This window comes from Leucoraja erinacea, chromosome 3 (genome assembly GCF_028641065.1).
Source record: "Leucoraja erinacea ecotype New England chromosome 3, Leri_hhj_1, whole genome shotgun sequence".
In the NCBI taxonomy this organism is placed as follows: Eukaryota; Metazoa; Chordata; class Chondrichthyes; order Rajiformes; family Rajidae; genus Leucoraja; species Leucoraja erinaceus.
The window spans coordinates 110,755,108-110,768,829 of record NC_073379.1 but is presented as its reverse complement, the minus strand read 5'-3'; the positions used below and the strand labels follow the sequence as shown (position 1 = coordinate 110,768,829).

Sequence of the window (13,722 nt, the reverse complement as noted above, 5' to 3'; positions counted from 1 at the left end):
GTGTACAATTTCATAATGTATACTATGGGATACTGAGTTGGATGATCAGCCATGATCATATTGAATGGCGGTGCAGGCTCGAAGGGCCGAATGGCCTACTCCTGCACCTAATTTCTATGTTTCTACTAAATAACAGAGCTGACAAACCTTGGCTGGGAACCTGGGGCTCACCAAAATTGTTCCCAATTGGGCCCCGCACCTCCTAAGGCCAGTCCTGGTTTCTGTAAATTGTGAAATAGAACTAGAATATGGGTGATCATTGGTTGGCATAGACTCGGTTGAGCAAAGGGCCTGTTTCCACGCTGTATCTCGAAACTAAAGTAAACTAAACTAAACACTTGTGTGTAGGAAGGAACTACCGTACTGGTTTATACCAAAGATAGATACAAAATGCTGGAATTACTCGGCGGGTCAGGCAGCATCTCTGGAGAAACGGAATGGGTGATATTTCGGGTTGGAACCATTCCTGAGATCTTGACATGTGTGAGGAAGGACACCAACCCATAGACTCACCTGTTCCTTTCCTCCAGATGTGCTGCCGGACTCACTGAGTTACTCCAGCATTTTGTGTCTATCTAAACTAAACACTTTGTGTTTTGTTCAAGATCCCTGCACCTGCGGTTGCTTGAGCCTCCATGCAGAATATCCTACTCAGGATGAGACTCTCCTGGACCTAATTCATGAAATGAAGCCAAGCAACTGGGTGAACACCTTGGGGATAGTGACCATAACTTGGTACATTCCAATGTTGTTCTGAAGTGGGATAAGGATAATCCAGTAATTAAATTCTGAACAAAGGGAAGGCTGATTGCAAAACCATTGGACGGGAGTAAGACTGGGACCAGCTACTTGCAGGTGACTCTGCATTCAGGAAAGTGAAGTCTTTTAGAAGTTTAAGTGTGGGACGTTTTGCTAAAATTAGCATTAGCAAACTTGCAGATGACACAAAGCTGGGTGGCAGTGTGAACTATGAGGAGGATGCTATGCAGGGTGACTTGCACAGGTTGGGTGAGTGGGCAGATGCATGGCAGGTGCAGTATAATGTGGAGAAATGTGAGGTTATCCACTTTGGTGGCAAAACAGGAAGGCAGACTATTATCTATATGGTGTCAAGTTAGGAAAAGGGGAAGTACAACGGGACCTGGATGTCCTTGTTCATCAGTCACTGAAAGTAAGCATGCAGGTACAGTAGGCAGTGAAGAAAGCGAATGGCATGTTGGCCTTCATAACAAGAGGAGTTGACTATAGGATCTATAGAACTATAGGACTATAGGACTATAGGGTCAATGGTTGAAAGGGTCAAGAACTTCAAATTCCTGGGCGTGCACATCTCTGAAGATCTTTCCTGGCCCGAGAACACTAACGCAATTATCAAAAAAGCTCCTCAGCGCCTCTACTTCCTGAGAAGATTACGGAGAGTCGGTTTGTCAAGGAAGACTCTCTCTAACTTCTACAGGTGCACAGTAGAGAGCATGCTGACCAGTTGCATCGTGGCTTGGTTCGGCAACTTGAGCGCCCTGGAGAGGAAAAGACTACAATAAGTAGTAAACACTGCCCAGTCCATCATCGGCTCTGACCTTCCTTCCATCGAGGGGATTTATCGCAGTCGCTGCCTCAAAAAGGCTGGCAGTTTCATCAAAGACCCACACCATCCTGGCCACACACTCATCTCCCTGCTACCTTCAGGTAGAAGGTACAGGAGCCTGAAGACTGCAACAACCAGGTTCAGGAATAGCTACTTCCCCACAGCCATCAGGCTATTAAACCTGGCTCGGTCAAAACTCTGATTATTAATAACCACTTTCTGCTATTTGCACTTTACCAGTTTATTTATTCATGTGTGTATATATTTATATCATGGTATATGGACACATTTATCTGTTTTGTAGTAAATGCCTACTATGTTCTGTGTGCTTAAGCAAAGCAAGAATTTCATTGTCCTATACATGGACACATGACAATAAACTCACTTGAACTCACTTGAACTTGAACTCGAGGAGCAAAGAGGTCCTCCTGCAGTTGTACAGGGCTCTAGTGAGACCACACCTGGAGTATTGTGTGCAGTTTTGGCTCCAAACTTGAGGAAAGACATTCTTGCTATTGAGGGAGTGCAGCGTAGGTTCACAAAGTTAATTCCCGGGATGGCGGGACTGTCATATGTTGATAGAATGGAGCGGCTGGGCTTGTATACTCTGGAATTTAGAAGGCTGAGAGGGAATCTTATTGAAACATATAAGATTATTAAGGGTTTGGACGCGCTAGAGGCAGGAAACATGTTCCAAATGTTGGGGGAGTCCAGAACCAGGGGCCACAGTTTAAGAATAATTGGTAAGCCATTTAGAACAAAGATGAGGAAAAACATTTTTACACAGAGAGTTGTGAGTCTGTGGAATTCTCTGCCTCAGAGGGTGGTGGAGGCTGGTTCTCTGGATGCTTTCAAGAGAGAGTTAGATAGAGCTCTTAGTGTTAGTGGAGTTAAGGGACATGGATAGAAGGCAGGAACGGGGTACTGATTGTGGATGATCAGCCATGACTACATTGAAAGGCGCTGCTGGCTCGATGGGCCGAATGGCCTACTCCTGCACCTATTGTCTATTGAAGTGTGGCTGCATGTGTCAAGGGCAAGGATGGATTGTCCAGCGAACCCTCATGTCAAGGGATATCCAAGGCTTGATGAAGATAAAAGTGAGCTTGTTGTTTGTTTAGAGGACTGAAAATGGGGGTAGGATTTTCAGGAATATGGAGAGGGTACAAAAGAAATGAGTAGGGCAAAGAGGGGCTGCTAAATGCTACTAGCTGATAAGATTAAGGGAAAGTCCAAGGCATTTAATATTAAAAGCAAGGGGGTAAACAGGAAAAGGTGAGGCCCAATCAGTATGCAGATTCTGGGGGTGGCACTGTGGCGCAGTGGTAGAAATCCTGACCTCAGATTCTGTCTGAGTTTGAAGGTTCTCCCTGTGACTGCGTGGGTTTTCTCCGGGTGTTCTGGTTTCCTCTCACATGCCAAAGACGTGCTGGTTTGTAGGTTAAATGGCTTCTGTGAACTGTCCCTAGTGTGTAGGATAGAACTAATGTACAGTCAGCATGGATTTGGTGGGCCGAAGGGCCTGTTTCCACAATATATCTCTCTAAACTAAACTAAAACTAAAAACTTTGGTGAGGTCTTATATTAATACTTTACATCTATGTTCACTGAAGAGAAAGAAAACTGTAGTTGGAGATTTCCTACCCCAGGCAACGCCCTGGTCAATCTCCTCTGCATTCTCTCCGGTGTAATTATCTCTTTTCTTTAGACAGCAGCTGTTTCACCAAAACAGCACACAATATTCCAGCAGTGCCCTAACTGCCTAACGCGCTGCCTCATAGAGGGGCGAGTGGGCCACTGTAGGCCCTGCAGCTGCCGGGGGCTTGACGGGACCGGGCGCCGCACCACGAGGCCAAGCACGTGGACCGGACATGGGTGGAGCAGCGGCGGAGGACACCATGGCTACACTTGGCCAGGATGGCCCTTCAACACCACCAGGACAGCAGACCTTCATGGTCAAGATCTCTGCGACTCTGTATAATGTCCCAGAGTACTACTGCTATGCACTGGTACTGTATCTGTGATACTTATCCAATATGTATCTAAGTGCTTATGTACAGTGATACGTGTACTGAACTGTATACAAAAATTAATTTCACTGAGTTTAAGAAGGAACTGCAGATGCTGGAAAATTGAAGGTTGAAATGCTGGAGAAACTCAGCGGGTGCAGCAGCATCTATGGAGCGAAGGAAATAGGCGACGTTTCTTCAGACCCTTCACTGTACCTCGGTACACGTGAGAAATAAAGTATCATACCATACCAGGTTTGAAAATTCATATCTCCAGATACATGGACAGTTTCTTCCCAGCTACCATCAGGCAACTGAACCCACTTCTTACCAACTGAAGAGCAATCCTGACCTATCTACCTCATTGGAGATCATCAAACTATCTTTAATTGGACTTGATTAGACTTCATCTTGCACCCTTTATTCTGTATCTATACACTGGGCGGTTTGATTGTAATCATGTATTGTCATAGAAACATAGAAAATAGGTGCAGGAGTAGGCCATTCGGCCCTTCGAGCCTGCACCGCCATTCAATATGATCATGGCTGATCATCCAACTCAGTATGCTGTACCTGCCTTCTCTCCATACCCCCTGATCCCTTTAGCCACAAGGGCCACATCTAACTCCCTCTTAAATATAGCCAATGAACTGGCCTCAACTACCTTCTGTGGCAGAGAATTCCACAGATTCACCTCTCTCTGTGTGAAAAAATGTTTTTCTCATCTCGGTCCTAAAAGATTTCCCCCTTATCCTTAAACTGTGACCCCTTGTTCTGGACTTCCCCAACATCGGGAACAATCTTCCTGCATCTAGCCTGTTCAACCCCTTAAGAATTTTGTAAGTTTCTATAAGATCTCCCATCAATCTTCTAAATTCTAGCGAGTACAAGCCAAGTCTATCCAGTCTTTCTTCATATGAAAGTCCTGACCTGACCATAGAGTCAAACTCAATCATACAGCATGGTAAAAGGCCCACGCCCACACCGACCAACATGCTGATGATCTCCAATGGGGTAGATCGGAGGTCGGGACCACTCTTTAGTTAGTAAGAAGGGTGGTTCAGTTCCCTGATAACTGGGAAGAAACTGTCTCTGAATCTGGAGGTACGCATTTTCATACTCCTGTACCTCTTGCCTAGTGGGAAGAGGGAGTGGTCGGGGTGAGACTGGTCCATGGTTATGCTGGTGGCCTTGCCGAGGCAGCGAGTTAGGCAGTTAAGCCACTGCTGGAATATTATACGCTGTTTTGGTCACCGTTCTAAAGGAAAGACATAATTGCATTGGAGAGAGTGCAGAGGAGATTCACCTGGGACAGGATGTATCAGTTATGAGGCATGATTGAATTGGCCTAACCGGCTGAGTTACTCCAGCATTTTGCTTCTTTCTTTAGCATAAACCAGCATCTGCTGTTCCTTGTTATTGCATTAGAGATTGAATAGGTTGGATTTGTAATCCTTGGAGCAGAGGCAGCCGAGAGGGAAGCTGATGGAGGTAGACAAAATTATGAAAGGCATATTATGGGTGGAGCAGTGATATAGTTGTTGCCCTACAGCGCCAGAGACCCGGGCTCAACCCTGATCACGGGTGCTGTCTGTACGGAGTTTGTACATTCTCTGTGACTACGCTTTCTCCAGTTTCCTCCCACACTCCAAAGATGTAAAGGTTTGTAAGTTAATTGGAAATTGTCCCAATGAGTGCAGGATGGAACTAGCCGGTGCCGACACTGTATCTCTAAAGTTAAAAGCATAGACAGGGCAGATGATAAAACTGTTTGTTTGTATGACAGGGGTGTCTACAATCAGAGGATAGAGGTTTCAGGTGAGGGGCAAGAGGTGTAGAAGGAATCTAAAGACTTTTTTCCTTCAGAGGGCATTTACAATTGGCAAGCACTGCTGGAAAAGGTGACAGAGGCAGATACTATAGCAACATTTAAGAAGTCTTGAATAACCAAAGTATAGACGACTACATACTGAAGGCTGGTAACATAGACAATAGGTGCAGGAGTAGGCCATTCGGCCCTTCGAGCCTGCACCGCCATTCAATATGATCATGGCTGATCATCCAACTCAGTATCCCGTACCTGCCTTCTCTCCATACCCCCTGATCCCTTTAGCCACATCCAACTCCCTCTTAAATATAGCCAATGAACTGGCCTCAACTACATTCTGTGGCAGAGCATTCTAGAGATTTACCACTCTCTGTGTGAAAAATGTTTTTCTCCTCTCGGTCCTAAAAGATTTCCCATTTATCCTTAAACTGTGACCCCTTGTTCTGGACTTCCCCAACATCGGGAACAATCTTCCTGGATCTAGCCTGTCCAATCCCTTAAGAATTTTGTAAGTTTCTATAAGATCCCCACTCAATCTTCTAAATTCTAGCGAGTACAAGCTGAGTCTATCCAGTCTTTCTTCATATGAAAGTCCTGACCTCCCAGGAATCAGTCTGGTGGACCTTCTCTGTACTCCCTCTATAGCAAGAATGTCCTTAGATTAGGAGACCAAAACTGTACGCAATACTCCAGGTGTGGTAAAATGGTAAATTGAATTAGCATACATAGAATTCGATGGTCAGCCTAGATATGTTGGGCTGAAGGATCTTTTCCTATACTGTACGATTCTGTGCTATCACTTCAGGTGTTGCTATGCAGAGTTCACTGATCAGAGTTTATTCTTCTCATCCTTGGCATATATAATAAGATTACAAGTATAATCCAGTGTCTATGAATCAATGTAAAACGTATTTTCTGAAATGTGGATGTTTCAAAGTTTTATTGTTAATCTGAAGAACATACAAGCTTGTACTGATTTTGCATTAACCATCAGATTTGGAGTCTAATACAAAAACAAGAGTATTAATACACAGTTGCTAAGGTAGCAGTGGTTATTTCATCCCCATTACATCATTTATGCATTTTAAATTACTGACCGATCTTAAGCCACATTTCTCAGATATAATTGTCGCTTTAGACAATAATAAAACAAGCCCATCAACTCTTTGAAGTTGAAATCTTACTTCAGATCTTACTGCATTGCCCTCAAAGGGAAAGTCAACCTGCTAATGGGATTTGTCTTAACCGAGTCAAATTTAAACATGTGTCAGTATTTCCCAAGGAATGAATCGGAGTACACTAATAAATCTGGATATTTTGCCCAAATTACTTATTCAGGTTGGCAATAACTTCAAGGTATTGCATAACCACGGTGGGGGAACCCGATAGATATCCTGAAACAATTCACAAGAGATTTTTTAATCTGCATGTGCATATATTCTTTCTAGAGTCTGCAAAGTGCTTTGCAAAACTGCTTTTTCTCCATTTTCAGGAAAAGATTAAAGTTCTTCGACATGACACCATCACTTATGTTTCTCTCTCCTAACTTCCTAACCTGCTGAGTGCTACAAGCAATTCCTACTGTATTTCAGGCTTCCAGTATCTGAGTTTTTTTGGGGATTTTTAGTTCAAGAGGTTTGATTGCAGATACATGCATTTCACCGAACGGCTCCGTGCTAGCATGCTGTCAGTGATTTTCATCAGAGTTCTGCCAATGATCCAGCGAGATTAATGGAAGCCTGTGATAAATGGCCTAAATGTTACTGAGGTTTCCACCAAAATCACAATTTTAAATGAATCATGCTCATCAGAAAAGTATAACCCTAAATTTCCTTCAGTAGCAGAACTTGTCTAATTATTCCTTAATTTTAAGCATCTTAATTATTTCTTGATGTGAAGGGGATGTTTCCACCAGTGGGAGAGTCTAGGACCAGAGGTCACAGCCTAAGAATAAAAGGCTATTTCTTTAGGAAGGAGATGAGGAGGAATTTCTTTAGTCAGACGGTGGTGAATCTGTGGAATTCATTGCCACAGAAGGCTGTGGAGGCCAAGTCGATGGATATTTTTAAGGCAGAGATGGATAGATTCTTGATTAGTATGGGTGTCATGGGTTATGAGGATGGCAGAATGGGATTAGGAGGGAGAGATAGATCAGCCATGATTGAATGGTGGAGTAGACTTGATGGGCCGAATGGCCTAATTATGTTCCTACAACTTATGAACCTATGAAAAGAGTTGTGCCCTGAACTACCAAGCCTGTAGTTCTTCCCAAGATTTGATTTATAATCATACTATAATCTGACAAAAGGAAAAAATTCTGAGACATTTGGGAAGAGTAAACTAATTCCACCGGCCAGTGAGTCAAACATCAGAGGGCAGAGATTTAAAGGGAAATTAGTGGGCAAGCAGCAGGCTCCTCAACCCATTATGGCCAAATATTTCTGAATGGAACAAGAGATGTATCGTTATTTATGCAATGAGTCGATATGATGTGCAATAAATTACCTGTTATTTTGTTAAGGGAGTCGGGATGTATATTCGAAAAGGAAAAACATACTCTTGGTTCTGAAACATGACAAGAGTGATGCTAATTAGAATGTACACAAAAATGCTGGAGAAACTCAGCAGCATCTATGGAGCGAAGGAAATAGGCAATTTTACAAGCCAAAACCCTTCTTCCTAATTAGGATGTTCTTTCTAAGCGTGGTACAGCCACAATGGACCAAGTGGCCCGAGACGTTAGATTCTATCAGCTGTTTCATTTCTGCATTTTCATGTTGGATTTGGAATATACTCGTTTCCTTCTATTCAGATAAAATACTCTTGAGGTGACAGTAATGCAGATAGTTGTGCATTTTGTAATGTGCCACCCTTTTAAAATCTCTTCTTGCTCCTTTCCAAGCGTTATTAGAAAGAATATTCTTCGTTAAAGCCCAGCATCCAAACAATCTATGTAAAGGATAGCTAGCACTTGATACATTTCTCATATCTTTGTTGACGTATAACCAGGGGCCTGTTTCTGATGAATAATGTGTTGAAGAAATTGGATTCTCTCAATTATCGCAAACGGTGTTCCTTTCCTTCGTGTCTGCTTTGATGTTTCCACCCGTGGTCCTTTAAAGTGGTGGTACCAGGGTAAAGTGGATGTGGATATGCAGAAGCATCACTTTTGAACAGCCATTTGCAGCCTTGTATGAACCTATATGGGCTGACCTCACTGTGTGTCAGTTGCTGAAGCACATAGCCTTGCATATGGTTTCAGCAGACTATTTCCCACATGGAGCGGCATAATAATGTCCATAATGCCTGTAAAACAAAAATAAACAAGCTGGGGATATAACTTTGAGGTTTGCTGAAAGGCAGTGAGAATAAGACTGCCCTGGATCCAGATGGCAGATAAGATGTAATTGAGTGATGTAAATGACTCAGTAATTAAGTGCACTGTGCAATTAATTAATTACCACTCAATAGATTTATTTTGGGGGAAATTTTGACTTCATTGAAAATGGCTGTTACTTAACCAAAAGGCCGGTAGCACTAAAAAGCATCTTCAAAAGGCATCAACATGCTTGAAGCAAAATGTAATCCCGAGTTAATATGAGCATTGTATCACTTACATTAATTGGCCAAAAATATCAATTGAGAAGAGTTGCAATGTAACATTAAACTACATTTTACATTGTGAAAATGGTCCCTTCAAGTAATTAATAACATTGACTTCAATGGGATGAGTTTCAGAAGCAGAAAACAATGTGCTAATGTGTTAACATTGTGCGTTTTAACACTACTGGGTGGGGATGTATTTCCAACGTTTTTGTAATGGTTGACTTTCCCTTTAATTCCATACACAAACCAATACATTCTTAAGTCACTCAGTGCATACAAGGGTTAGGAATTCTGCACAGTCACAGACATGCTAACAGTCTAATGATTTGAATAGCTTGCAGTAAGATTAGTTTCTCAATTCTTTTCTTCATAGCTCCAAAATGTTACAACACGCCTTCTGTTGTCCGTCACAGAGCCAATTGTAAAAGTGTTACATCACTGGAAAAACAACTGCCTTGAACCTAAATCCAGTTCACTTTCCTTTTGGGAAGATGCAACTTCCCCAATGAAATTAGATCATGTTAACTTCTTCCTTCTCAACATAACAAATGAGTATATATGTAGCTTTAAAAATGCCAGACTACATCTTGGTACTTGAGTTGCTGAATCCAAATTGATTTTGGTGTTGGGTATTTTGTGGAATTATTCTAGATTACCATAAAAGCATTGAAAACAGGTTCACAAATGTATCTGTCATGCAGCATCCTAAGTAATTCTAAAGAACAGACATCAATTATCCCCACTGAATTTGATCTGTTGGAACTCAGTTATTGGATACAAATCATTTTCAACATTAAGAAAACATATTGCCTTTGGAGGCACAATAAAAAGGACTCGACAATTCTTGAGGGACTCATAAAAGTAGAAAAGAACCAAAGTAATTTGTACTAGCTCGTGTAAAAATTAATTGATTTGTAAAGCTGCTCTGGTTAAATCCAAGAATTGGTATCCTTACCAGATTTATGGCAGTGGAAATGAAACTTTCCCCTCTAAATTATGGAAATAATAGGATTGACAAACCTGTGTAAAATTTTCATACTGACGTGGCTTAGTAATGACCAGCCAAAAACATATACATGGGTACGTCACAACACAGGTCAAAAACTCTTCATTTTCCAATCAAAGATAAAAAGAATCACCGTGCATTAGGGCCGAAAGTTGACGGTTCAGTTTGCTGACTACTGACTCTCACTGTTATTCAAACTTTGGAGCTTCCCCACTTTATCCAGGAAATACTATTGTTGCAGGACATTAAAAGGGGGGGGGGGGGGGGGGGGGGAATTACACTGGGTGACACTTCCAATCTGATATTTTTGCAAGCTTAGTTACAGTTCCGTGCGCATACAGTATGGAAGCAATAAAAGACAGCACCACATGTGAAAACCTTTCTTCATAGACAGAGGCAACAACTAACAGAGCTAACATGGGTTACATCAGCTTACAACAGAATAATGCACATTGAAAATGGTCAGTGATGTTATTAATATTGCCCACACAGTATAAAGACATATGTCGTGAATGGTTGATGGATCTCAGAGAAAATGGATTATAATTTCATCTTTCAATATGCAATACCATCTATTAGCCTCAGTACACGCTGGGCTTCAGTGAATTTGGTAGTGGCATTGAGTCTTAGTGAGAAATAAAAGTGCTTTAAACAAGAGGACGTTAATATGTGAAAGCAGGGATTATCTTTGATGAGGCAGTGGTGGATTTGAACCATGGGTAGGTCAATTCTGACAGTGACTGTTTATCACTGTTAAATTACATGGCTTTGAATCTTGCATGACCTTTGCTGTGTTGAGAATATAAGCACTGAGGCAAAATTGACAAAACCACCTGTGTACATCAAGTCACAAAACAAAGGGACGACTTGAAATGCGTGACTTACAATGGCATCATATTATGTATTCATTGATATACAGAGGTCACTTCACATTCATCTGAATCAGAAGAAAACTACATGGATCAGAACAGAGCAAACGGCTTGTGTCTAAAACAAATCCACATTTCGTAATAATCACAAGAGCATTCCTTTCTCCTCCTATTTCTGTGCCATGATAGCATGTCTTTTTTATTTAAAAAATAAAATTAGCAGCAGAATAACTTAGGTTGGAAATGAAAACATGCTGTACAAAAATGAAAACATGTGGAATCATTGAATGTGCTCCAAGAAAAGACTGATGTGTGTACACATATGAACTTATTAATTATATTATATGTTCATGTTCAGGGATTTATTTATTTTCTTGTGTATTCTGGGATCATAAATTTTATTGCCGAATTATTTTGATATATTGCAGTAACCTAATATGCCATTCTGGGTTCCTTTTTCAGCATATTAAGCATAAGCCCCATATATAGAATCACACATTACTGTTTTTAAGTATGAAGGTATGTGAGTATATTATAAAGCATCCAGGGGGAAAAAGACAACTTAAAAGAAATCTTCAGTGTCTGATAACAAATGTAAGACAGGAACATTTTGTTGAATGAAAGCTTTATCCGTGCTCAATTGCTTTAATGCCTGACTGTAATGACAAAGTGAAACCGAAACAAGACATTTCATTCTTAGGAGCCAAAGAGAGAGAAAAAAATAGACACTTTAAAAAGTTTACAATAAATAAGATACAATACTGGTACCTGGAAGAATATTAGAAATATTAGTTTTTAAGAGAAAAGGGGGGGGGGGGGGGGGGATGGGCAAAAGTTTTTAATTACACAAATTTATTTCATTATGTACAAATTAACAAAACACAAGAAAATAAACTTCTAAGGAAGAAAAATCATCGTATGAAAGTCTGACTAAGGGCAGGCTGAGACCACCTAACTTCATTCATGCCTATCACAAACTGAACACTTGTTCATGAAAACCCTTCAATATCTTACAGGTTTGTGCAGTTTTTGTTGAGTAATAGTAGGACAGTGATAACGTTCTTGTCAGTAACCACCATTCATTGTCACTCTTCCGTGCATCCCAGTAACTCCGTCCGCAGAGTGATTCGGCCATACCACGACCAGGGCAAGATTCTAATATATTGTGCGTGGATTGGAGGATCTATTACATTTTTCCTGTGTGTATCATTGTCAAAATTACCTTGGAAAACCTGCCAAGAGAGAAAAAAAAACATTATTACTAAAGGGACTGTAAAATACAACACAGGCGCGGCACGATGGCGCAGCGATAGAGCTGCTGCCTTGAAGCCCCTGTCCCACGGTGTGAGTTTACGCAAGAGCTCTCCAGAGTTTAAAAAAAACCTCAAACTCGTGGTAAGTACATAGCGGCTACATCGGAGCTCGTGGACGTCTCGTAGCGGCTCGTAACGCTAACAGCAGGTACTCGGGAAACGCGGTAACTCGTGAAGTTTTTTCAACAGTGTGAAAAATGTCCAAGAGTAAAAAAATACTCGTGATGAAGTTTCGCGAGTTTGATTTTTTTTTAATAAATCGGGAGAGCTCTTGGGTAAACTCGCATCGTGGGACAGGGGCTTTACAGCGCCACAGACCCAGGTTCGATCCTGACTTCGGGTGCAGTCTGTAGATAGATGGTACATTCTCCCCGTGACCGCAAGGGTTTGCTCCACTTTCCTCCCACACGCCAAAATCGTACAGGTTTGTGGCTGAGAAAACCAACGCAATCACAGGGAAAACGTACAAACAGCACCGGCAGTCAGGGTCGAACCGGGTCTCTGGCGCTGTAAGGCAGCAACTCTACCGCTGCGCCATCGTGTCATCCAATAACATTTGATTGGCCCACAAGGAGAGAACAGGACAGGAGACAAAATCTTGCTCAAATAAAATTGGTGGTTCAAATGCCTTAAAGAAGGTATGGGGCTAACAGAGGAAATTGCACAATTGTTGGACTAGGTACCTGTAGGATGGTGGCACAATTAAAATCATTGATCTCTAAGATCTCGGCTTCCTTGGCGGGTTCTCCATAAGATACGATAGTGGCATTCACGAGACGTTTGGAAAGACATATGGATATATGCCGTGAATGGAGTTAAGGGCAAGGCTGCTTTATCAAAGGGAGCTGAGGGAATGCTCTGTGTTCTGTTTCACAAAGACATGGCTCACCCCCAGCTCCCCAGACTCAGCGGTCCAGCCTGAAGGGTTCTCCATCCACCGTATGGACCGTACACTGGCATATTCATGTGTGTATATATTTATATAATGGTATATGGACACACTGATCTGTTCTGTATTCATGCCTACTATATTCCGTTGTGCTGAAGCAAAGCAAGAATTTCATTGTCCTATCAGGGACACCTGACAATAAATTCTCTTGAACTCTTGGAGGGATATGGATTATCTACAGACAGATGAGAGTTGAACTTGGTTTCATAGAAACATAGAAACATAGAAATTAGGTGCAGGAGTAGGCCATTCGGCCCTTCGAGCCTGCAACGCCATTCAATATGATCATGGCTGATCATCCAACTCAGTATCCCGTACCTGCCTTCTCTTCATACCCTCTGATCCCCTTAGCCACAAGGACCACATCTAACTCCCTCTTAAATATAGCCAATGAACTGGCCTCGACTACCCTCTGTGGCAGAGAGTTCCAGAGATTCACCACTCTCTGTTTGAAAAAAGTTCTTCTCATCTCGGTTTTAAAGGATTTCCCCCTTATCCTTAAGCTGTGACCCCTTGTCCTGGACTTCCCCAACATTGGGAACAACCTTCCTGCATCT

At 41.9% G+C, this 13,722-nt stretch overlaps 1 protein-coding gene across 1 annotated transcript in view; it reads right to left on the bottom strand.

The window, feature by feature from the left end:
* Positions 1-6,345: 6,345 nt before the first annotated feature.
* LOC129695920 (EGF-like repeat and discoidin I-like domain-containing protein 3) overlaps positions 6,346-13,722 on the bottom strand; it is a 184,496-nt gene continuing 177,119 nt past the window's right edge. Inside the window, exon 9 of the mRNA XM_055633381.1 lies at positions 6,346-12,135. Coding sequence (XP_055489356.1) covers positions 11,989-12,135 — 147 coding nt within the window. The 3' untranslated portion in view covers positions 6,346-11,988. The remainder of the gene's footprint in view (positions 12,136-13,722) is intronic.